The sequence below is a fragment of the Pteropus vampyrus genome, unplaced genomic scaffold (assembly GCF_000151845.1).
Source record: "Pteropus vampyrus isolate Shadow unplaced genomic scaffold, Pvam_2.0 Scaffold29, whole genome shotgun sequence".
In the NCBI taxonomy this organism is placed as follows: domain Eukaryota; kingdom Metazoa; phylum Chordata; class Mammalia; order Chiroptera; family Pteropodidae; genus Pteropus; species Pteropus vampyrus.
The window spans coordinates 2302736-2328187 of record NW_011888810.1 but is presented as its reverse complement, the minus strand read 5'-3'; the positions used below and the strand labels follow the sequence as shown (position 1 = coordinate 2328187).

At 44.6% G+C, this 25452-nt stretch overlaps 1 protein-coding gene across 1 annotated transcript in view; it reads right to left on the bottom strand.

The window, feature by feature from the left end:
• Positions 1-3745: 3745 nt before the first annotated feature.
• The window catches only part of PKD1L2 (polycystin 1 like 2), an 85043-nt gene continuing 63336 nt past the window's right edge, over positions 3746-25452 (bottom strand). Inside the window, exons 30-42 of the mRNA XM_011356680.2 lie at positions 24842-25070; positions 22064-22268; positions 21513-21609; positions 18497-18634; positions 16816-17001; positions 15568-15895; positions 13628-13761; positions 12561-12688; positions 10028-10188; positions 6803-7013; positions 5204-5305; positions 4557-4688; positions 3746-3907 (exon numbers count right to left, since the gene is read on the bottom strand). Of these exons, the coding sequence (XP_011354982.1) occupies positions 3746-3907; positions 4557-4688; positions 5204-5305; positions 6803-7013; positions 10028-10188; positions 12561-12688; positions 13628-13761; positions 15568-15895; positions 16816-17001; positions 18497-18634; positions 21513-21609; positions 22064-22268; positions 24842-25070 (2213 nt within the window). The remainder of the gene's footprint in view (positions 3908-4556; positions 4689-5203; positions 5306-6802; positions 7014-10027; positions 10189-12560; positions 12689-13627; positions 13762-15567; positions 15896-16815; positions 17002-18496; positions 18635-21512; positions 21610-22063; positions 22269-24841; positions 25071-25452) is intronic.

Below are 25452 nucleotides of genomic sequence, written 5' to 3'. Positions count from 1 at the left end.
CCCGCATGCTCCGCGCCGCGCGCAACGCCATGTTCGCAGGAGTGCGGGAGGACGCAGGGAAGCTTCTCTGCCACCCCGCAGACGGGGGCGGCTCGGGGCGGGAGCCGGAAGGCTGGGCCCGCGAGCGGGGGTGGGGCCCCAGGCGGGGCGGGGCCTGATACGGCTGCACAGCACCCTGGAAGGGGTGCGCTCGCAGAAGGGCCTGAATTCCCGAGGGCAGCGGGTACCAGGGGCAGGGCCTACCCGGGAGGGGTGGGGCTGTGGCTTGGGCGTCGCTTCCGGAGAGTGAAAGTGCTAGCTAAGTCAGCAACTCCCGGCTCCGCGACCTGCCAGAATGGTGACAAGGGCTGCAGGCAGGGATGGCTTTGCTGGGCCAGTGCATTCCCATGCCTTTGGGCCAGGGGTTCCCAGGGAATGAGGGGTGCTCCCAGTCCTGTTAAAGGGTGCAGTCCTGCCTTCCTCCAGAGCAAGATTCATATCCAGGTCCAAATAGAATTATTCCAACTGAAGGTTGGTTGTTGGGCATTTGACCAAAAGTACGCTGAAAATGTAGTTTCTTTTTGACTTTTCGAAAACAATCCAGGTACCCACTTTATACTTTACAGATCCCAAAAGGCTCAGGGTCCCCAAACAGAGGACAGACAGAATCATAAAACTCATAGAGGGCCAAGGACTTGCCTAAATGTCAGGAGTGGCTTCTTAGGTGGGGACTGGGCTGAAGCCGGTCAGTTAATGCAGCAGCAATCAAAAGGCAGAGAGTTGAGACCTAGCATGGTGTTTTCTTGCTTAAGCAGCCAACCCTGTGACCAGGGTCTTCTGAGAAAAGCAGAAGACATGTCCTGATCCAAGGAGACAGAAAACAAGTTCTGGGAAAGACCTCACTTTCAACACAAATTTTATGAAGTGGGCATAAAACAGCAAAGAAATACTGGAGTGAAAAGCACCTCAGGCTCCACACCTCAAGTATTACAGAATGGGCACTTTGAAGTGTGTGTTCGGAAGGCCCATATGTTGTTGCACTGAGCTTCTGCCTCACTTATAATACTGGGATTATAAGCATATTTGTGCAGTGCCTTGCAAGGGCTGTCATGCTCTGTTTTCATCTGAGTAAATAATAGCCATTTATTGAGCCCTTGCTACATGTCTGAGACTGTGCAAACATTATCTTTTTAATCCTCTCCAAACCTCTTTCTGGTAGGTATTAAACTCACTTTACAGGTGAAGATTTGGAGGCTCGGAAAGTTTAATTCACCCAGGAGTGGAGTGGGGCATGGCAGGTGCTAAAGAATTATGTAGAAAAGGGCAGGGTGGATAGGAGTATTGGGTATGACCCATCCCAGATAAGGGGAACCACCTTACATACTTGCTGGAATCAGGGCAAAGGCCTATTCCAAGAACCAGCAAGCCTTGGGGCATATGGGAGGAGTCAGACAGTCTCTGAGGGGATTTACAGGAAACAATCTCTGTTGTTCCTGGATCTAGCTAGCTGGTGGTTGGCAGGGATCATGTCATAAAACAATCTTTCCTCCACACATAACAGTATGATTGAAGGAGTTGCCAGTTTGATATTTATAGTCAATAGAAAAGTGGAGCATAGATGGGAAAGATGAGGAAGAGAAATGAAGAATTTACAACTTCTCCAGATCTTAGAACTTTTCGTCTTTAAAACAGACAGTTTTGTATGTATCTGGGTATGTGTCTGTACAAGCCTATCGGGAGACATGCACACCTTGTTATGTCTATTTGATGAGCATCTCATATATAGCTCACCATAAAGAATGGTGATTGATTTTAGGATGAATAGATGATGAAATCCCTAAGGTTTTATGTATAGTTCATGTTATGTAACACTCTGTTTATAAAGGATCCTGAGTTTTGATTGTCATGGTAGTAGGGTAAGATACTGATTCAGCCATCATAAAATGACATTGAAGCTCTCATCCACATAAAAGGCTGGCAGTAGTTCAGCTCCTGGGTTGATTAAATCAGCTATTTAAATATCTCATCGAGCCTGCATATTCCTCTCATCTTTCTGCTCTGTCATCTTCGGATTGTTCCTCATGGTCTCAAGGTAGCTACTAAAGTTTCAGGAGTCTTTCATAGACAATGTCCAGCAGCAGAAGAGCCCATCTCTATGTGTTTCTTTTATTAGCAAGCGGACTTTTTCTAGAAGTGTCCTAGAGACCTCTCATTTTTCACTGTCCAGACTGGGTCATGTGCACACTAAACTGTTCACTGTCAGGGGAAGTAGATCACCATTACTAAGACAAATCAGGTTTACCTTGAGGTGGTTACAGAGTCAACCTTCCCAGGAGTCGTGTGGGGAAGGGGTAGGTGCTACGTGAACAAAGTTGAGATTCTGATAGCAAGGAGGAAAGCAAGGAGCAGGCAACCTGGAGTATATGCTGCAATGGGTGTGTGAGGAGGAACAGGGTGAACTGGAGAGTATATGTGAGGGCCTTCCCCTGCATGGGGGGTGGGGGGAATGTGTACTTATCCACACATTTCCTCTTTTATTATCTAGATCTGTGGTTCTCAGAATTTAGAGCATAGTCTGACTATACATTGGAATCATCTGGGGGGCTTGAAATATATTGACACCTCGATCCTAGCCCAGATATATTCTGATGATGATATTCTGACTTTATCTCAGAGATATTGGGAAGAAGTCTAGGGATTCTAGCATGCAGCTAAGGTTGAGAACCACTGGTGTAGATCAACAATTCCCAATGTATCATGTAAGGAAGACTTGCCCTGACTGAGATGCTGCAGTATTAGATGCCTTGGTGAAAGAAGTTTGGGAAACATTATATACTTTGTCGCTCATGCTCATCTCATCCCAGGAAACTCACAGTACACATTTAGCTTATTAAAAGCTCTGACAATTCCCATGCTAAAGAACTTGTATAACCTTTATAATCTAGTGTTTCCCACATTTATTTGATCCAGAAACATTTTGGGGGGTTGGATTGTAACCCCTAAAGAGATACATTGAAGTTCTTCAGAATATGACCAAATATGGAAATAGGTATAGTTGCAGATGTAATTAAGATGCAGTTATAATGGAGTAAGGTGGGCCCTTAATCCAATGTAACTAGTGTCCTTAGAAGAAAAGAAACACAGAGAAAGAATACTAGGAAGAAGGCCATATGATGGCAAAGAGAGATTAGAGTGATGCATCTGCAAGCCAAGGAATGCCAAGAATTTCTGGCAAACACTAGAAGCTAAAAGAGAGGATTACTCTGCAGGGCCTTCCAAGGGAGCATGGCTCTACTGACACCTTGGTTTGGGGCTTCTATCCTCCAGAACTGTGAGACAATAAATTTCTATTGTTTTAAGCTACCTAGTTTGTGGTATTGTTTCGGCTGCCCTAGCAAACCAAAATGACATCCATTAGAATCTTTCAGACAGTTTGAGAAACTCTGAACTAGAATCATTCAAAGGCAACTCCCAACTAAGAAGATGAAATAATTAGTCTGTAGAGGACATTTTTTTCCCTCAAACTCCAGACAATATTTGTTTTATTTCTAGGAGAAAATACATTTGAACAAACAGTCTATCACAGTAGTGGCAATTGTACCTGCATATATACATACTTTATTAGTTTTTTAATTGTCAGGCTCAGTAACACATCTGTGGACACAGAAAAACATTGACTTGGAGAGATTACAGAATCACTGTTAAATTTAAGTCCGAGGCTCTTGTCTTTAACTACTCTACACATGATTGTGTGTAGGTGAAGAGCTTAAACTTGGGGCACAGCTGGTGCAGGTTGAGGATGTCGGGCCTCTGACAGCAACTCAGGCTGCTCACTACTGTTTGCAGGTTCCTGTGTTTTACATTTAATGCCTAGGAAACTGAGTATTTTCATCAGCAGTAAATTGACGATCTCTCCTTCCTCTGATAGCTGCAGAGGGAGAAAGAACCATGCTGTGTATTTAGAAACATACTCACTGGGGGCTTTTCTTTCTAATGGGAAACCATGATTTTATTGTCCAACTTGGTCTCTGCCAAAGTCACTTCATTGTTTAGAGTTGCTTTTGTGTTGGAATTCACCTCCTTCAGGGACTCCCAAGGGTGTGTGCTCCCACCTTTATCCTCAGGGGGTTGCTTCTTCCCTTCTGATGAAAATGGCAGAATCCCTCCACCACCCCCATCAGATGTGGTTTGGAATTTATGTACAAAGCCCCTTATGCTTTGCTACTGAGAATGTGAAATGGCGCAGCTGATTTGGAAAACAGTTTGGCAGTTTCTCAAAATTTAAACCAAAGTTGTCATACAACTTGTTTAAATAAATTTCTAGGCCTAAGATGGAGCCATTCCTGCCAGGAGTGCCATGTTAGCAAGCTAAAACTTAAGATAGCTTTTGTGTCCCTATAAATGCCCCCATTGACCAGAAATATCCAATCAGCCAATCCCCAAACACCAAGCCAGCCCTGGGCTCTATACACTACAGTGGTCTCTTAAGTTCCCCTAAGGTCTAATGCTGCTCAGCCAGCTTCTTCCTAGGTCAAGGTCAATGACTGTTGAAGAATGGGCCAAAGGGATTCATTCACCTGATAGTATTTTTGCTCTTCATTGAAGGCCACCAGGATAACAGAGATAAATAGATTCAGCACCACAAATGTCATGAAAATAATGCAGGACCCAATTAAGAAGGTGCCTAGCACTGGGCTGTAGTCCAGGACCTGTCAGGAAGAAAGACAGAATCATTCCTGGGGCCCTGTATCCTTTAGGCCACCTCTTCCATTAGGCACCCTCAGAGGGAAAACTTGTCCTCAGAGCTAGGCAGAAAGATCTTTTTCTGCCTGGGGACTGACAGTATGGGCAGTGCTCTCAAGAGCTGCCAGGAGAGGGAAAGGGCTGTGCCCCTACTTCCCACTGCTGCCCTTTCCAAATATGGGCACCATTTCTGTCTAAGGCCAAGAGCATTCTCTTGCAGGGACCCCCCAGCACAGCTTTCCCCCGAGTAGCCAGTACCTGATATTCTTCTATGAGCTGGAGTTCCCAGGGTGAGTGAGTATGGGGCTGTCTGCCTGGAGGAAGGGGAACCTTTTTGTTCATAGTTATCATTTATTTGCCAGGCCATGGATGCAAGGGGTGACATCAACTGGGGAAGCACTTGAAGGGGGTGCTTTTTCTAATTTTCATAAAAGCTTGGTGCAATTGGCAATGTCCATGTCCCGCCACCCCACCCCATTACCTCTTCATAGTTAAAGATTCCTAGCTGAAGGCTGATCATCGTTTCTGCTGCATCAAAGAGGGTTTTGTAGGAACGGAGTTTCCAACCAAATAGTAAGTTTGACTGTTATGGAAAGAATCCTCATGAATAGGGAAAGAAACTATGCAACCCCCTAAAGCCTGTTGTTTGACATTAAAGTCAGTGGTCTGGGTCAGCCACATCCTTGGCCTTGCTAAGCCGTCTGTATCTACAGAGGCATGCAAGTTGGTGTGAATACACACCCAGTTTTGTATGGGAGGCATGTGCACTTCTGGGACTCAGCCACCAACCACTAGACCACTACTGTGTTCGCTCAAATGGCTACTATAAAATCAGTAATGAAACTGAGCTCTCTGAGGCTCCATCATCTTTGCTCTGCGAGAGTTGGGTTGATGGACAACAGGTTTCTTCTGCCTGGACAAGGACTTCCCCCACCATATTTTCCCCTCACCACAGCACCCCCCACTTCAAAGATTTTGCCAGGGCTGTTGTGTCAGAAGGAAGCCCAGCACTCCCTGGACTCTGAGTTGGTGACTTCTAATCCCAGATGACACAGCAATGTCCCTGAAGCCCGTGCACTAAACAGAGAGGAATGAATAAATCCACATAGATTAGGGGGTCAGCTGGGGGACTTTCAACAGAACCAGACTCCAACTTTTCAGCATATACCTTCCATCAATGCACCTCACCCCATTTCTGAGGGCAAGAGAGAAAGATAGAGTAGGGTCTGGGATGGAGTTAGAGGGGTCAGAATTTAGGTGACAGGGACAGGGAAAGCATCAGGGTTAGAGATAGAGGGGGGACTAGGATAGGATGATCTACTAGAAGGTATGGAGATCAGGGGAATAGTGTAAGGCGAGAGCCTGGATGGGACCAGAGTGAGAACTGGGAAAGCAGTTGGAGTGGGGAGTGGTCAGGATTGGGTGAAAGATCTCAGAGGAGTGGGAGCCAGGGTTATGATGGGAATCATGGACTTAGAGAAGAAGATGGGGGCATATTTAATGAAGATCAGGATGTGGCAGAGAGTCTTTCTTTCTTACATTACTTGATGATAAAAACAAGTTGATAGTTCAAATTTTTTTCAGTCACAAAAGAAATGTGATTTACAAAATGCTCTCAGTGTTAAGGGGCTGGCCCTACTAAGTTCATATGTGATGTGTAGGGCGTCAAGCATTGACATGGCCTGCAGATATGTCTATCCTTACTTCCCTGTCTCTGCCCCAGCTCAAAGACAGTAGACAATTCATCTCCACATCGCCTGACACAGAGGGAGTACTGTGCATTTCTGAGCAATTGGGATGTCAGGAGAACTGGCATATCCAGGCAGGATCTGAATATAGAAAGGAATCCTTCATTGGAGGTAATGGCCCTCCTCACTCTTACCCAACTGAGATCTCCAGCCTTCACCATTTGGAGTGACCAGTTCATGAGCTCCCAGCTAAAAGGCCCCAGACTTAGACAATTCACCATCTCCCATAGTTTCCCAGGGTCTTCCTAACCTTAACTCCCAGCACCCCACCACTGAGAAGCCTTTGCTTCCAAGGACACCGGCCCTGAAGGTTTTCCCAAGGAGTCACTCACCGCGATAGAGTAAGCCAGAAGCATGATAAAGATGACAATGACAAAGCCTGAAATGTCCCCCCAGGCACGGCGCAGGGCTGATGTTATCATGTTCATTTTGGGGTTCAACCTGAGCAGATGCCAAAGCTTCACAGTGGACAGGAGTACCAGGAAGGCAATGATGTAGCCAAGGGCAGCATCAGCGGCTGCTGTCTCGCTGAGACTGATCACTCTGTGGGACCAAGAAGGGAGATTGGGTCTCAGAGACCATGAGCAGGTCAGCCAGAGCTCATCTAGGCTCAGTTCGGCCCAGGATGCAGGATTAGACTTATCTCAGAGGCCATCATTTCCTGAAACAGGTCTGAAAGACAGAGCTGTCCCTATTGCTCCAGCTAGATAATGATGAGATGGTGATGATGATGATGATGGTGATGGAGGGGTGAGTGATGGAGATGAATGATGATGATGGTGAAGTGGTCATGGGGCCTCAGCAGTTAGGTCATGGAGTCATTACTTAGCAGTCTTGGTTAATGGCTGCAGAGCTGTGGAAAAATGCCAAAGGAGAAATCCTCCCAGGGTCAAGAGGATGGAGGTGAGGGAGTTCTGCGAGCCTCCCCTCCCAGTTTGGGGTCACTAACGCCATATCCTCCTCTCTGAGTGAATGCACCCACTGCCCTTACATTTGAAGGAAGGATGGAAGTACCATCCAGTTGCCCTACTGAGTGAGGGCCTCATGAACTTTAATCGCATTGTGTCATTTGACTTTCAAGACCACTAGATGAGGCAGTATTCTATCTCCATTTCACAGATAAGGACAGAGAGTTGGCTAGGGATGTAGTTAGTAGCATAACTAGTAGTGGAAGAATGACAGTTGGAATTCAGGTGTGTCTGATTCCAAAATCCAGGTTGTTCCTCCCATCCTACCCTGCCTTTCATTTCCCCCTCATGTCTTTACGCTTTAAATTCAGTCTTAATGTTGGTGTGTCATTAAAAATGGGATAGATATATATCTATTGACATGGATAAGAGCAAGTTAGAGAACAAAATTATATAATCTCAAGTTTCTAAAAGCATTTCATATACATATCTAATGCCCTAGTGAAAGCCATCCTTCTACCTAATCTCCTGCCTTCCAGAATCTTCCTCCTCTTTGAGCAGACTTGGGCTGCTGGCATGGATGGTTGCTTTCTCCTTTGGCTCTTGCAGCATCATTTTCCTGCCTCTTTTAAAATACCTAACCCTTTCTCATACCATTTAATTGTTCACATATGTGGAGATAACAATGTAAGCCCTCCTTTATGATGGCAGTTAACTCTAATTAGAGCACAGTTCTCTAATTAGAACTGTGCTCTAATTAGAGTTGTAACCTCCACTACATTAATAACCAGGGGAACATTAAAGATACTGGTGCCAGGGCTCTGTCCCCAGAAATTGGATGTGGCCTGGGTATCAGGGTTTGATCATCTCTCTGGGTGATTCTGCTGGGGAGCCAGGCCTGAGGACCACTGGATTAAAGGGGGACTATGAAGCAAATCATTTGGTCTTAAAAAGTTCTTTTAACATTCAGGATCTGACTGTGAAGTGGTTTATCTATTCCAACAAGAAAACAAAATTTACAAGTTTCTGAAGTAAACACAAAATTTGGTTATTTGATTAATCCAATTTAACTGAAGGTTTCATGTAATATCAAACTTAACCATACTAAGGTTTCTATCAAAAGTGGCAGATTTCTTTTATGCTTTCTGATACTCAAGGTAAAAAGAGAACTCTCTTGCTATAAAATTGTTTTAAAATCCATCTAAGCAAGAAACAAGTCTGTGTGGAAGTCAAGAATCAAACATATTTAGATCATTGTAAGGAATCATAAGCATGGCTAGTGTGGGGACTGTGATGGTTCAACAGTCACACTGGCTGTCAGTGATCTCAGTCATGTATGACCTAAAACAAGCTCTTTCCTAGAACTCAAACTTTGTTCTCTAAGCAGGAGTCAACAGATTTTTTCTATAAAGGGCCATATTTGAGGCTTTTGGGCTAGTTTATGTGCCAAAAATTCAACTCAGTTGTAGCAGGGAAGCAGCCATTGATAATCCATAAAGGAATGAGTGAGTGAGGTAGTGTTCCAATAAAACTTTATTTACAAAAACAGATGGTGGGCTGGATTTGGTTCCTGAGTCATCTTTTGCAGAGCTCTTCAAGAGCTAAAACATCTTTAAGTTTTTAAAATAACTATTCTGCATAAGATTTAAAATCAGCTTAAATAAAAATAAAAGTATTTCTGATAATTTTTGAACTCAAAGAACTCAGTTGAGACTGAAACATTTTTATGGAAGAGGTCCTCTACAGAGGGTGGAGTTTTTGTCATATATCTGGTGTGGCAACATGGGTGTGCACACAGAAGAACTCAGTGCAGCTTCATTGAATGGATGAAACAGTCTATAGAGTGGAGATTAGGAGTGCAGCGTTCAAATCCTAGGCCTTGCATTTCCTTGCTGTATGACTTTGCACAAACAGCGTAACCTCTTTGAGCCTCAATTTCTTCATCTGAAAAAGGGATGATGATAATATATCTTAGAAGTTTCAGGAAGGTTAAAGTAGATGAGATAATGCTTTTAAAGCAGTGTCTTTATGACAGTGTACAGCATCCAACAATAACTCAGGAAATGCTAGCTATAGCTGTAAAATCAGTGAGTTAAGAAACAATGGTTCAAAGGGAGGATGGGGATCCTGGAGACACACAAGCTGGGTTTAAATTACGTCTCTGCCACTTTTTAGCTGTATGGCCTTGGGGAAGTCACATTACCTCTCTGAGTTTCAGGTTCTTTATTTGTAAAATGGGGTAATGATGGCATTTACCTCCACCATTCTCATGAAGATATAATGAGGTAGTGCATCTTGCCCAGCACAGAGTGGACACTTGGTTAAAGGTAGCAGTTGCAAGTTGATAGCACTAATGCTTTCAAAAACCCTGCCCAAAAGGCTGGGAGGGATCTTAACAGAATGTCACTGGGTCCTGTGTTTTGGTAAGATTTGCAAAAGATACTGTTCTATTTTGTCTTGGAGTCCTCTCCAATTGCATATGCTTCCGAACACAAACCTGAATCTAAATGATAGCTATAATTATTTCTTTGACCCTTGATCCTCTGAGGGTCAACAAGATTTTAAAAACTTCCTTTGACCCCTGGGCCACACAGAGCTGGAAGAGGCAGGGCCAATGGTGGGACCTGGGGCTGAAGCGGAGCCACTTACTCCTCCCTACGTTTCCTGTATCCCTGGATGTCCCTCTCTGCCAGGATGGTCCTCTTCACAAACACTGCCAGGGCACTCCAACTAGCCAGGATGATGGCCAGCTCCAGAAGGTTCCACTTGCTGTGGAAATAGCACCACTTCTGCTTCCAAATGAGCTTGCCCTGGGAAAAGAGCCAAAGGCTGGGGGCAGAACTGTGCCTTTTTCCCCTCCCCCGAAGGGACGACCCTCTGGGAGGGATCACCCAGGACGACCCTCTGGGAGGGTGTTACCGGATCCTTAGAGGTTTCCCGAAGCCCTGGCCCCACGTGCAGAGTCTGGGGGCCTCCCCTCAACTTTGTGTGGGCCTCTCCCCATCTGCTCCTGTCATTAATCCAAGCTGCAAGATTTGGGGGTGTGTATGAGTAAATACAGCATCTAATAAGACAAACATTTAACTCTCTGATGCAAAAAAAGGGGGGAAGGGGAAAGACAGCCTGTAACCATAGAGCATTTACTTAAGAAAACTTGTGAATTCTTTCTGTGTCTGTTTGAGATGTATGCCAATCTTTTGAAAAGCTAAACAAGCCTCTTGCCAGTTTTACAACTCAGGAATATTTTTCTCAAGGACCGGGGAGCCATCTCTTTGCAATGTAATCACCATGTAAGATAGCACGGCTGTCTCCTGGTTTCCTCAAGAGGGTAGTTGCCTAAGGTCAGGCACCTGGCTCCAAGTTGCAAAACTATCTCTTGTTGTAAACAGAGTTTATTTTATCTTTTGATAAAGGCAATTAGCAAACTCAAGTGGCCACCTCAATTACCAGGTGAATTTAGGATAGACTAGTGGAACAAATGGTGCTGTAAATCCTCTTAAGGATTAATTAGCCTTCATTTTAAGAATGTATGTGTAATGAATTGTGTCTACCTGGCCATATGCAGGGGTGAGATTTATTCCTATCTTTTCAGTCTCTTTATTGGATTGCCTGGGATGCATATCACATTCTGCCTTAATGCTTTTTCAGTAATAAAAATTGTTCTTTTAGGGGGAAAGTGGGAGTTATTGTTGAATGGCTAGTTTCACTTTTGCAAGTGAAGAAAAGTTCTGGAGATGGATGGTGGTGATAGTTGCACATCGATGTGAATGTACTTAATGCCACTGAACTGTACATTTTCAAATGGCTAAAATGGTCAATTTTATGTTACATATATTTACGAAAATTTAAAATAAATAATTTTAAGAGGTTTTTTTTCTACTTTTATGTGGAGGTTTCCTAGATTGGCAGGAGACATTTTCAATTCTATTGCCTAACAGGTGTCACAGGTCAAAAAGAATTATCTTGTGCATGTTTTCAGTTTCCATCCTGTCCCTTTTTTTCCCTTCCACCCAAGAAAATCTTCTAGTGTCTGTTCCATTTCCCTTCCTTACCCACCCTCTTTGGCTGGTAAGAGGCTAAGTTCGTCTCTATTATAAAAGGATAGAGTGAAGGGGAGATTTTTAAAACTGTTCAAACAATTTTGAGAAAGAATTAAGGGTTTTGGAGAGAGGCTTTTTGAAACAGCTGCAGGCAGTGTGAGGGCAATCGAGAGAAAAGGAATGAAGCTTCGCTGAGGGGTGGTGAATGGGCTTCTTTTGATGTTCTTAGAGAAATGCTAGGACTTAAGTTGCTATTTGATAACTTTTGGCTGTTAGGTTTGAATTGGTGATTCTCAGAGACAGTGTAGGTTCTTGATTTATGAAGCTGATGGTGTGATGTAAGGGTTGAGTGTCAAGATTAGGGGTCAGACCCTTGGGATTTAGGTTCTGAACTTGGATAAACTACTTCACATCTCTGGACTTTAGCTTCCTACTCCGAAATGGAATCAATAGGACCTTTCTCCTGGTGTTGTTAAAGGAGAAAAATCCATGTAAAGTTCTTAGCATAACGCTTGCCTCAAAGAAAGCACTCAAGTATCTTTCTTACTTTAAAGTGGTTGCTGTGGTTGTTGGAGCAGGGGATGCGGGGAGGCTAAGATGCCCCTTTAAGGTATCTGGCTTCCATTTTTGGTGGAGGGAGGGGTGAGGTTACATAATGTGCTTTAGATGTATTCCCAACATCCTAAAACCATCAACATTATCAACATCTGCACCTTTGTTGTGCAACACGGTGGTAAAGGTAGCAAGGGGGTTGTTTTTTTTTAATTCTCAGGGGCCATGGGTGAGAACAAAAGTGCTAAGAACCCCCACACTTTAAATTCAGAGAATCCCCGGGTATGGATAAACTCCACCTCCAGCATTTCTGGAAAGTCTCAGTTCAGCAGAAACTGGAGCCTTGTTCCCCTCCTTTCCACACCCGGAAAGGACCACCCTCTGAGTTCTTAGTTCCTCTGAGGTGCCTGACCTCAGTCCTCAGGACCAGTAGAAGGGACCCCGTAAAGTTGCCAGGGCAGACAGATAAGCAGAGCCTTTCCTTCCCCCTCCTTCAGACCCCACCCCAGGGAAGAGGGAAATGGTAGAGAGGGAACAGGCATACCACCATCTCCATCCCTTGACCATGGAGCCACAAGTCCATCCCTTACCTGCACAACCATGTAGTAGAAGAGGAACAGGAGGTAGAAGACCTCTGCTGCCACCACGAAGGGGTGCCAGCCATCAGTGAAGTGATACAGTCGCAAGCTCTGCAGGTCTGCACGCGTAAAGAAGGTTCCTGGGAAGCAGAGTATGTTCCTCTCACTCCCCGGGACCCCCATCCACTCTGAGAGTCACTGCCTCTGATTGGAAGTCATCATTAGGATGACTCAAGCTCAAGCCCTTCTGAGGGCTGGTCGGGGGCAGAAAAGAAGATAAAGCTCCTTCGGGCTCACAGACAGTAGAGTGATAATGGAAGTTGATACAATGAAAACGAAATGCTTTTTCACACTTCTGAAATTTAAAACAAAACTACAAACATGTTTTTAAAAAGAAAATAATACATATATTTTTTAAAGTTTCATTTTTAAAGAGAGTTATTGAATTTCAGGCAAATTGGTTATTAGCTGAAGAGGCCTTAGGTCAGTATTTTCAAGAAATTATGATTAGCATTAAGAGAAGGTGGAAGATAGGAGAATGAGGAAAAATAGAATAGGATGCAAAATATCAGAGTGTATCAAATGTAGTTAAAGGAAATACTACTTTTGAAGTTTTTGTCTCTGTGTGTGTATTTGTGTGTGTGTTGGATTATGATGTAAAATGTACTTTACACTGTAGATTGAGGTACAAGTTTTAGATATTGTTATCAGATCATCCACTCCCCAGCCCCTCACTGCTTGCCCCCCAACCCCCAACCCCCCACCCCCGCGCCGCCCCCCCATCCCCCGCAATAGAGTGGGAAGGTCAGGGTTATGAATTGCCTTCAGACTCCAACTGGGTTTTAGGATAACTTGGGAAACAAGGCTAGAGAGAAGGGGTAGGGGCAGTAGGAATAAGGCTGGAGCAGGCCTGAAACCTTGCTTTTGGGTGTCCAGGGAGAACCAAGACTGACCTCCCTAATTTCCCAAACAACCATTTGCCCTAGAACTCTGGCCCTGGGGCAGCTGGACCCCAGCCCAGTGGGGAGGGGTGTTTTTCTTCCAGAATACTGCAGATGGGTTTACAGACAAGTGCCCACCCAGAGCGCTGGTCTCCAGGGTCAGAGTGATGATGCAGAACAGGTTGACATTGGCGTTGTAGACAGTGAATTCCACAAACACAGCTCTGGTCAAGCTGTCCAGCCAGGTGTTGTCAAAGAGATACTGGAGAATTCTGTGGGAAGAAGGGCATTTAGGACTCTTTGTATCGGAAGTGGCTCCTTGTCCCCTTAGCCAGGAGGAAGCCAGGGCTTCCTGTTGAAAAACTTCTCTCTCTGCCTCCGTTCAGCTCCCTGGGCCACAGGGCCTTGGGGCTGGCTGCTCCTGGGAGTGGTCACAGTTTCCCATCCCATGGTGCAACATCTTGGTACCTATGGTCTCCTGGCCTTTAGAGCAGAGGTTCTCAAAGTGGGGTCCCCAGACCAGCAGCATTGGCATTATCTGGAAACTTGTCATCAATGCAGATTCTCAGGCCCTGCCCTGCTCTCCTCAATCAGAAACACTGGGAGTGGGGCCTGGCAATTTATTCTTTGATGAGCATTCCAGGGGATTTTGATGCTATTTAAAGTTTGAGGGCCATGGTGTTAGAGGAGCCACATAAAATATCAGAGGCTTAGGCAAACAGCAGCTGCAACTGCTGAGGTCCCTCTTGGGCTGACAACTCACAAGAGACCAGTTCTTAGAGATCTGCTTGCTGGTGTGGTGGAAAGAGTATATACCGGAGGGACCTGGTTTCAAATCCTGCCTTGTGAGCAAGCTAATAACTTCTCCAGGCCTCGGTTTCCTCAGCTACAGTGGTGTTAACAGCAGCGCCTCAGGATTATTATGAAGAGTAAATGGAATGGTGTGTGTGTGTGTGTGTGTGTGTGTGTAGTAATGATAGCTGTTATTACTTAGAGCAATAATAATGGGCCATTTTAAAATATGCCCTGTTCCCATGGCTCTGCAACCTGCTTGGTATATTGAGCAGGTAGAGAATATCAGTTATTCCAAGTGGCAGGAAAAGACCTTGTTCTGAAATAGACTATTTCTATCCTGTCCTTAACCCCAGGGGACCATTGTCAGTTGTTCTCTTGGGAGTTTGTTTTTTAGGCCGGGTCAGGGCCCTGCCATCATAAACAACCTCAGTGTTACAATAATACATTGGCAGAGACTGGAGTTCACATGATCTAACTTGCCTGGCGCTACACAGCTAACAAGAGCAGTGCCAGGATTTCAAACCCAGGGCTCTCTGACTCTAGAGTGTGCTGGGGGAGCAGTCTGCATGGGCTCTGAGTGTCCCTGTGCTGGATGTTCCAGAAATGCCAGGTCCTGGCCAGGCTTCATTTAGGTCATGTCTCAGAGCTGTGTTTGCAGCAGGCAACCTTGAGGAGTGAGGCGGAATCTTCCTTTGGACAAACAGCAGTCTTCTGCCACTATAAAAGCAGTGAATGCTTCCTCTTTGGTCCTACAATGCACTGCACATGCAAGTATCTATCATGGCCCTTGATGGGGAACTGACTTACACTTCTGTGAAGCTCTGCTACTGCTTTTACTGTTATAAAGTCCTCTGTCTCTAACCCAGGAATCTCATGTCTTCTGCCAATATCCATCAAATGGTAACAGGCCGGCTCATTAGCTACAAGTAGGGTAAGCCTCAGAAACTGCATGATTCTTGGTAAGGTTAAGCTTTAACCACTTCTTACTTGCCTGGTGGGCAGTTTTTTTGCCTGGTGAGTGTGAGCATCCTATCCCTGCACTGGCTCTAGCAGAGGCCACCAGACTGAGATCACCTGGCTAAGAATGCTGAAGAGGGACTTCTCTTCCAACTCTGAGACTGTAGTTTCCAGGGGCCTGAAAATATGACCTGAATGATTCTGAATCCCCCATAATGACATGAATGAGCTTGGCTCAACTTTGTTTTGAAGCCTGCACTAGTCAATCAGATCTGGACTCTAGCAAATGTCTTTCCTTTGCTGTATATGAATCAAGTCAGCCTTACCTTGATGCGCTTTGGTGATCAGTCCCCAAGGGAACTACATAACCTCCTCCCTGGTACACAGTGAGTTTGCCCCAGATGGGATACCCTCGGCGCTGGCTCTGGCTCTGGTACTGCCAAGCCTGGGAGAAGCCATTGCTGCTATTGAGGTTGGAGGCATTCCAGCCTTCTCCATAGTCTGACAGATCTTCAACATCCAGGGAATATGGTGCATGGCACCTGTTGAGAGAAGTCTGCAGCTGTGGGGCAAGAAGGCAGGAGCTTTCCTGGACTCTCACTTGGCGAACTTGGGCGCTGCCAACCAGCTTGGAATTCCCATCAGTGATGAAGCCTGAAGATCAAAAATAGATGGTTAAATCTAGCAAGCTAATCACCTTCACACATTCCAAGCTCCCTGGCCTGGGCGTTAATGTGAATTTCTGTGTATGCATTGTAGAGATAGCTAAGAGGAGTTCATGGCCAACCATAGGCTACATTCATCACTGTCTCCCCACCCTAGACCTGGTTTACTTCCTGCATAATTTCTCTTAGAGAATGGCACTTCCACCACCAAGTCACCAACTTGGAAACCATCTGTGCCCTTTCCCTCAATACCCACATCCTAATGGTCAACAAGGTCATCAATTCTACCTCTTTGATGGTGTCTACATCTATTCCCATCTCTCCATCACCCTCATCTCTGTATCAGCCCTATTACTTATCCCCAGCATACTAACTTACCCACCTTCTACTACAACTTCCATGTTTCCAGAATGATTCTTCTGAAAGTTTGATTATACTACAAATTTGATTATGTTACTCCCTCATGTAGAAACCATCAATAGCTCCTCATTTCCTTGAGCATAAAATACAACTTTCATGATTGGACCTCCATTTCTCTCCTCTGCTTTGCTTCTCACTGGTAGTGAACTTCTACCCACACTGGAGCCACACTCAATGCTTTGTAGTTCCAAGAACATGCCATGGTGTTTCAGGCTTATCTTTTTTCATGTCCCTCTGCCTGATACACTGTTCCTGCCTAGCTGATTCATACTCAGTTATTCTCATTTAGGAAGTTCTCCACTCTGCATCAAAGGAGGAGTAGGGCCCCTCTCTATGCACACAAGTCTTCTGAGAGTCTCTCCGTTAAAGCATATGGTTCTATGATTATTGGTTCTCTATGAGGCTGATGTTGACAGTGACCTACACCTGTTCCTAGAAAGAAAGGTACATCAGGAGGCTGACACACATTCCAGGGCAGGGGGACAGTACCTGAGTGATGACTGTATAGGTTGCTTATGAGGGTGGTGTTGGCCCATGTGAAGAATTCCTGGAAGCTCAGGATGGCTGAAAAGCCTTGGGTGAAGCTATGCTGGAGGTGTCTGTTGAAGTGGTAGGCGCTGGGGTCCCTCTGCCCATAGGCCACCAGCAGCAGCATCCACAGGAAACCCAGGTATGCTGTGAAAGAAGGCACAGCCCCTGGTTAGGCTGGGTCCCTGACTTCCACAAGCCCATGGCAAGAAATGGAATGGCACATGGGCTCAGAACTGTCGATGTCTTGTAGATGAACTACTTGGCCCTCTAGTAACAATGGAATTGATCCTTATAGAGGCAGCAGAAAGGAGCAGAGTTCACAGACCATGAGCCTCCTGCCTAGGTTCAAATCCTGGCTCTGCTACTTCCTATCCATGTGCTCTTTGCAAGTGACTTAATCTCTCTGTACCTCACTCTCCTCATGTGTAAAAGGGAGATAATAATTTTATTACACAGTTATGATGAAGAAGTCAACAAGTTAATATTTACAAAGTACTTAAAATAGTGCCTGCACAGAGTTCATGCTATGTAAGTGTTTCTTAAATAATTTTTTTTTAATGGGGCATCTGCCATGTTGTAATGTGGAGGATGGAGCAGTGAAGATGACAGATGTGCTCCCTGCCCTCATGGAGCTCACCTGTCTTGTAGGAGATAGGTGAGTGTGATGTAAGGATCTAAAAGATACAAAGATTTAGTTTAGGAGGCCAGAATTAGTGTCCTACTGAACCAGAATCTCCAGGTCATAGCCTGGGAATCTGCATTCTGGAAACCCCTTCCCAGGACAACTTCTCAGGGCTGTGCCCCACCCCTTGGCCCTCTTCATTCTGCACAAGCTACTCTTCCTGCACAAGCCCCACGGCTCTTTGCTTTGGCCATGATCATGCTTCACCAGTGGGAGAGAAGGCTAGGAGTGCTGCAGGGTCAGTTCCCTCCTGGGGAGCAACCTTCAGCAGTGACCTGGTGGGTGACAACTTGAGAGTGTGTACTACATGCTCCCCTCAAAGCCCCTAGCAGTACTGAGCCCCTGTTGCCCCCATGGAACCCACTCATCATGACACTTTCCATTGGCTTCCTTCTCTCCCCCTACACTTTTCCCTGTCCTATAAATGCTTCCCAGGATCACCTCCCAAACCAGCTACTTGTACCCAGATCTCTTTGTGGAGAACGTAGACCAAAACACACACTGAGGCTTGAAAGCTCCCAGCCAGAGGGCCAAAGGAAGCCTGTCTGCAAACACAGCCTTTGGGCTGAGAATGAAAGAATAAGAGGACTTATCCAGAAGAATAGGTGGGGAGGTGAAATGAGCACATTTCAGCAGATTAGACGGAACAGCCTAGGTGAAGGCCTGGGTTCAGGAGTGGGCATGGTGTCCCAGGAGCTGCAGAATGGGCAGTGGGCACAAGGGGCTAAGAGAGGTGACCTGGTGTGGAGTCACAGTACGGAGTTTGGACTTTATCCTAAGGGCCATGAAGGGCCACTGAATGATTTTAAGTATAGGGAAAAAGCTGGGGTGAGTTGATATCTAGGGAAAATGTCTAAGAAGCTGTTTGGGGCTCATGAAACGTTACACAGTGTCTATTCAAGTGTGTTGAGAACCAGCAAATGAGAAGATCACTCGTTGGTAATCTCAGCTGCCTACCGAAGATTTCTCGAATAAGGGCAAACGCTTTCTGTTCCTTGAGTTGGGTGGTTTTCATCTTCTCAATGTTGGCGGCCAGAGGTGGCTGGTAGATATCCTTTCTACTATTTCTTCGTACTCGGAACAAGGAAGAGGGGTCTGTGAAAGCAAGAAGACACTAGGACAGCCCCCAAAATGGGCAGTGGAACCAGACTTTCCATTTGCAACCAGGTTCAATCAGGGTCCACCATTCCTCCTCTATGGGAGCCATTTCCCATTGCTGCCCTCCGTGCTCTGCTCATGCTATCCCAGTGCCCAGAATTCTGTCCCTTCTTCTCTATCTGGAGAATTCTCCTTGTACTGAATACACAAATGCCGTCGGCTCCCTAAATTGTTACTGACTCCTGAATACTGCCTTCCTTGGGTTCCCAAACTCTAAGGTGGATCCCAGTGCTTCCGAAATTTTAATGGATGGAAGAATGAGGGTAACTAATGTTTCAAAGTCCTGTCATGTCTAATTCCAGTATCTTCTTTGTCAAACCACTTTATTGAGTTATAATTTTCATAAATTTACCTATCGGAAGTCTACAACTCAATAATTTTAGTAAATTTATAGTAAATTTAAAATAACCCAGTTTCGAACATTTTCATCACCCCAAAAAGTTCCCTTGTATCCCATTGAATTCAGTCCACACTTGCACTCTATTCCCATCCTCGGCCCCATTAATTTGCTTTTTGTCTCAGTGGATCTTTCTTTTCTGGATATTTCATATAAATGGAATCATATATACATAGATTTTTGGATCTGGGATCTTTCAATTAGCATGTTTTAGAGTTCATCCTTGTTGTTGTGTACATTAGTAGTTAGTTCCTTTTTACTGGATATACTACCTTTTGTTTATCCATTCACCCATTAAGGGACATTTAGGTTGTTTCTAGTTTGGGCTGTTATGAATAATGCTGCTATGAACATTCAGGTGCAAATGTTTGCATGGACATATTTTCATTTCTTGTGGGTAGATTCCTAGGAGTGGCCAAATATCTTTTGGCTGTTTCAAATTAAGCTGCTATGAACATTTCTATACAAGTTTCTGAGTTAAAATAAATCTTAATTACTACGAGATAAATGTCCAAGAGTGCAACTTGCTCGGGTGTACGGTAAGTTAGTTTTTAGATTTGAAAGAAACTGCCAAACTGTTTTCCAGAGTGGCCAAACCATTTTACATTCCCACCAGCAACATATCAATATTCCTTGTCAGTATTTAGTGTTATCATTATTCTTCACGTTAGCTATTCTGGTAGGGGTATATTGACCCAAGTATCTTTTGGATCTATGTCCTTCTGTCCACTCCCACTACTAGCACATGTCATTGCTTGTCTGGACCATTGCTATATTCTTCCTACTGCCCTCCCCACTTCCACTTTTGACCTAATACCTCTGATTTCCAAGAGCAGCCACTATAATATTTCTAAAAACACAAACAGACCATGTTCTTCTCCTATTTAAAATACTCCAGAACCCTAGCATTGACCCAGGTCCTATAAGGCCCTGCATAACCTGTTTCCTACCCACCTTTAGCCCTCAAACTGAACTGTTCTCTCTCCAATTCCCCATGCTTCAGCCACACTGTCAATAATTGTTATAAAACGACAAGTTGTGTCCCTCCTCAGGGCCTTTGCACATGCCCAGTTTACAATCCCTCCCTTCCCTCATCCTCCAGGAGCCAGTTTAGGTACCATCTCAATAGAGATGCCTGTACTCTCTTATTCTCCCACACCCAGTTCTCAATACAGTTTACAGTTATATATCTACTTGTGCATTTACTTATTTATGTGTCTCCCCAAATGGGCTGTTTATTCCAAGGGCAGCAACCTGTTTCATCCAGTCAGTGTTATGTTGCTTGGGGCTGGGGTGGGAGCTGAGATTGACTTGAGATGAGCAAGAAGGAGCCTTCTGGGGTGATGAAGCTATTCCAAATCCGAATTGTGGGGATGGTTTTACAACTCTATAAATGTACTAAAATCAATGAATTATGTATTTATGAGTGGATTTCATGTAAATTGTGTCCCCAAGCTATCTCACTGCCTTGCACACAGTAAGTACTCCCTGAATAATTACTGAAGGAATGACTTCGTGAATATTTAATTAGTCAGGACACTAGCCTCTCCTTGGAGAAAAATTACTCTTTTGTGTTGGGAAGAAGATTTTAATGGACCTTTTGAATCTGCAGAGCCAAAACCCTAATCCAGAGTGGAAGAATACAGGTTCATGTTGGGGTAACCACACTGAAGAATGATGTAGTTATGCAGTGTGGTTACCCCATGGGCTTTTGTTAGTCCTATTTTATTTTTCCTGAAAGTCAAGATCTCTGCATAGATTATTAGAGTATTGATTCTGTTCTATTTGCTTTTTCGTTTTTAAATTTTTTTTTTATTGTTAGCGCCCTCAGGAGTTTTGGTTGGGAAGTGAGAAATCTAGTTGAAGGGAAGAAGGTTGGTCAATGGGCTCCTCCCACAGGGTTCAGTATGGCTATGTTCCAGTAAAACTGTTTACAAAAACAGGTGGTGGGTTCAATTTGGGCCCCCATCTATAGTTTGCAGACCCTTGTTCTAGAACTCTAATTTAGAGTGACTCTTTGCAGCCTATCCTCAAGCTTGCTCTTTTTTGGTTTTCAATCTAAAGATTAGGGACATGAGCCATAGAGAAGAAAGCTACTTGATTGGGATTACACAGAGAATGATGGCCAGTGCAGAGCATGGGCCCCAAGGTGCCTTTTCTGGCCTAGGGGTCATGCGTGGGTGTCAGAGAGAAAGGCCCAGGTAGAGAAGGAACAAGGTTACTCAAGAGAAAATGAAGGAGTCACTTGTTTCTGGATAGTTTGGGGGCGATTCACCAATCTAGGGTGAAGGGCTGATGAGGAGTGAAGCTCTGAAGGTTAGGGCAGGACCATACTCAACCACCCCAGTGGCTGAGCTCTCTAGGGCTTTCTTAGCTTCATCATGTTCCAGGCCCCTGCTTCTATCTGTGCACCATTACCTGGACTGGACAGATGTCTCAGGAGAGGGACAATAGGCTCCTCCTCATCCTCCACTCTCTTTAAGACCAGTGCAAAGAAGGCGGCGAAGCCCAGCACCTGAAAAATACCCACCGTGGACCCCAAGTCCAAGTTGGAAACCATCAACTCCTGGTCTGAGAGGAGGCGGGGTCAGGGCCACATTTGTGTTCTGGGTGCAGGAGCCACACTCGGGGGAAGTCAGGTGGGAACTAGCTCATCCTTTGCATAGAGGGGACGAGGTTATGAAGGGTGAGGGCCAGAGCTTGCATGCATCTGGCTACCAACCAGACAGAGAGATGCACAAATCCTTGAGCTCACCCTGCTTCTATCATACCCTGAGTGAATGTTCCAGAGCTTGAATTATTGTGCTTATCTTCATTATTGTTCCTGCCCCAGGATCTGCATAGAAGTGGTACTCCACATAGGTTTGTTTAATGAATAGATGAAGGAACAGATGAAGTAAAGACAGGGCAGCTGGCAGAAGGCAAAGTGTGGGCAGAGGGGAGAAGGGCAGCCACACAGGGGTTCTGACCTTCAGGGGCTGGGTAACAAACACACTCTCCACGAAGGAGACAGCCATGGAGATGAGCCACTTGAGAGAGCTTGCCCGCCCATAGTGCAGGCCATAGAGCATGGTGAAGAAGCCCGCCACACCACTGGTGGCTGCCACCAGGAGCCAGCCCACCAGAACACACCACCAGGGCAGGCCGCGAGGGGGCTTGTTTATTCTCGTGGGGCTGCAATGGAAAGTGGATATAGTCAGGATGATACTCGCCGGGCTCAAATTCAAATCCCACTCTACCCCATCAGCTACCTGACCTTAGCCAAGCTCCTTGACATCTCAGACCCTCAGTTTTCTCCTCTGTCTTCTACCTGCTGCAAAGGGCTATTCTGTATTCTATGCAGTATATAGATTGTAAAAATTAATGTAAACGCAGCCACTTTAAAATGGAGTCAGAGGAACTGCCTTGCACATCATATTCCTCAACCCTTTGGAAAGTTAAAACAGGGCACATAACCTTTGGACTGGGCCTAAAGCAACACTATTCCAAACAACCATTTGCAAAACTAAAAGAAAAGCAGACATGGTTACAGGCATGAAAATTAAAGACATTCTTTAGAATTAGCATCACTATTTTAGTTTACTTGCATCTATAGAAATGCTTTCTTTAGCTTATTAACGACCATAGAAATTCCTTCCTACTATTCCCCTTCCCTTTCTCATAAATACTCCTTTCTGGCATCTCCTAATCAGAACACTATTTGGCTTTCTCTCTGAATTAGTTCTTCCCAAATAGTTATTCTTTTGGATGTCAAATAAAGGCTTGTTGCCTAAATATTTTTAGGTTAACTATGTCTATGTGATTGTGAAAATCTTCACTTCTTTAAAATGACTTTTTTTTTCTTCTCTTTCTCCTTGATTCAAACTGGCCTCATACTTACTTGTTTCTTTTCTTTCCTTATGATTTCACCTTGCACAAATGGCACAACCACTTCCCTCATCATTAAGCCCTTATGTTAGCATCCAACAGTCTTAGGAACAAAGCCTCAGGTCTGTTGGCCACAGAAACAGTTTAGGTCAAACTGAAGATAACATCTTTACCTCAGTTGTGTTTCACCTCCAAACCCATGAAGGCAGAACGACCCTGCTGGCTACATCCCTTTGAAACCAGGGAGAATGACACCCTGACTAACATCAGGACTTAATGCTAGGATTGACTGCCTCCTACCCTAGCCCTGACCAATCATTAGAGCCTAGGACCCCAGCTCTCTTAGCTATCATAGCTAATGAGTTTTCCGCTATGTAATCTCTATCCCCTGGAGGCAATTGGGGGAGCCAGGTCTTTGAGCACTAGCTCACCTGTGTCTCTGGGCTTGGCGCCATTTCCTTAAATAAACCTCTATTTTCTTTGCTGCAAATCCCTGTTCCTCTCTCTTTTGGCTTTGACAAGTGCAGGCAAACGAATCCCCTTTTGTTTTGGTAACATATATTCTATTGAGGTCACATTTAATAAGCACATTTCAGTGCTTATTAGGAGCCAGTCCCCAGTGGTAAGTCACACAGATTTGCTGTTATTCCTCATGACAATTCTCGAAGGCTGGTACTATATAATTTTTTAGAAATTTTTACAATGAAAAATCATCATACAAGAATCAGCGAGCACAAGGAACCCCCATCAGCCAGTTTCAACAACTATCACCTCCTTGTCATAGTTATTTAATCTATCCCCACCTTCTTTTTTCTTTTTTGCTGGGCTATTAAAAATAAATTCCAGACATAGTTTAAAATTATCTCAAATTACTTCAGGATATTTCTCAAAAATGTCATTTTCTTACTGAATTATAGTAGCATTGTTGTACCTGACAAAATTAACAATAATTCCTTAATGTCGTCTAATAACTTGTCTGTATTCAAATGAAGGGGAGCAGAGTTTGCTACCCCAAAATATGCCTCTTTGAGGATATTGATTATTTTAGGATGGTTATTTCTAAGAAACAACAGACAAGGGAGAAACTCTGAAAACCAAGTAGAGGTTACCCTTTGTAAAAGGACATTTATACTTATAAAGGAAATCTTAATTTGCAAGGGTGTTTTTCTCAGTGTATCAGGATGTCTAAATCTCTGGAAACTTATCAGTGGAGAAGGCCTGGACTTAAATCTGCATAACAACTTTACATTTATTTACTGTGCTTTCCTGGTAACCTCCATAGCTGACTCCCGACTCCCAACATCTTTTCTGTTTAGCTGAAGGTGGTGGCTTCCGCCATTTTGGTGATTTACTCAGTTTTGTTTACGTTTTTGTTTTTCCCCATGTTTACAGGAGACATACATGTTTTTAAACTTTAATTTGTTTTTCCCCTGCTAAACTGTCTCATGTCAATTTGATTATTTAGACCAGCCAGAAGAATCTTGAAGAGTAGAGGAAAACTTTTTCTCCCTGACATAAATTTCACTGGTTATCTTAAAAGATATATTTTGTTTTAAGTTTGAATCAGGAGATAGGCATTCTCATTTCCATTTTACAGATGAGGAAACTGCAGCTCAGAAAGGTTGAAGGACTTGTTCAAGGGCGCACAGCTAGGAAACATTCCACTTTAAAATGATTATAAACTGCGAAAGGCTATACAAAAGGCTATAACTGCCTTCTTGTTCAAAGCCCCACTCCCAGACTCTGTACTGGAATCCTGAATCGTTTCTGCCTGGGGGGATCTGGGTGAGCATCCTTCCAGAGTTGCCTGAGAGGCCCTCTTCCCACAGGCCCCAGACTGGGGGTGCAGGTGCCCACTCAGTACGCGGGGAGTGGATTACCTGATATGTGCTGGAGGTGGGGTGCCCAGTTGTCCTGCAAGGTAGCCCTTCAGGGTCTGCAGCTGTCTGAGGGCCCTGGCATGGCTCTGGCGCTGGGGGAAGCCTCGAGGCCCCACCAGCCGCAGCTCTTGCTCCACATGCTCCAGCTGAAGGTAAAGACACTGCCTGTAGACACTGTCCTTCCGAGGGTTACGTGGGCCTACCTCGGGTGTCAGGAGTTGCATTTTTTCTGGAGGACAAGGAAGAGAAAGAACATCAGCTGATGCTGAGTGACAGAGCAATACTGCCTTCAATAAAAACAGCAGTGTTAGTATCTGGCACTTACTGTGTGCCAAGCCATGAGAAATCTGAGGTTCAGAAAGATGGGGTAAGGGATTAGGTTTACTTGGCCAGTTAGGATTTCGATGTTCCCCTTTTAGCACTTTTAAAGGACATTTTTTAGATTTCCTTACACATAGAAGAGAATAATATACTTATCACCCTTCTGTAGCAATTACCAACATTTTGCCAATCTTGTTTCACTCAGCCCTTCAATTTCTTTTTTTCCTGGAGTAACTTAAAACAAATCCCAGACATAGTGTTATCTCATTTGCAAATATTTTAATATACAC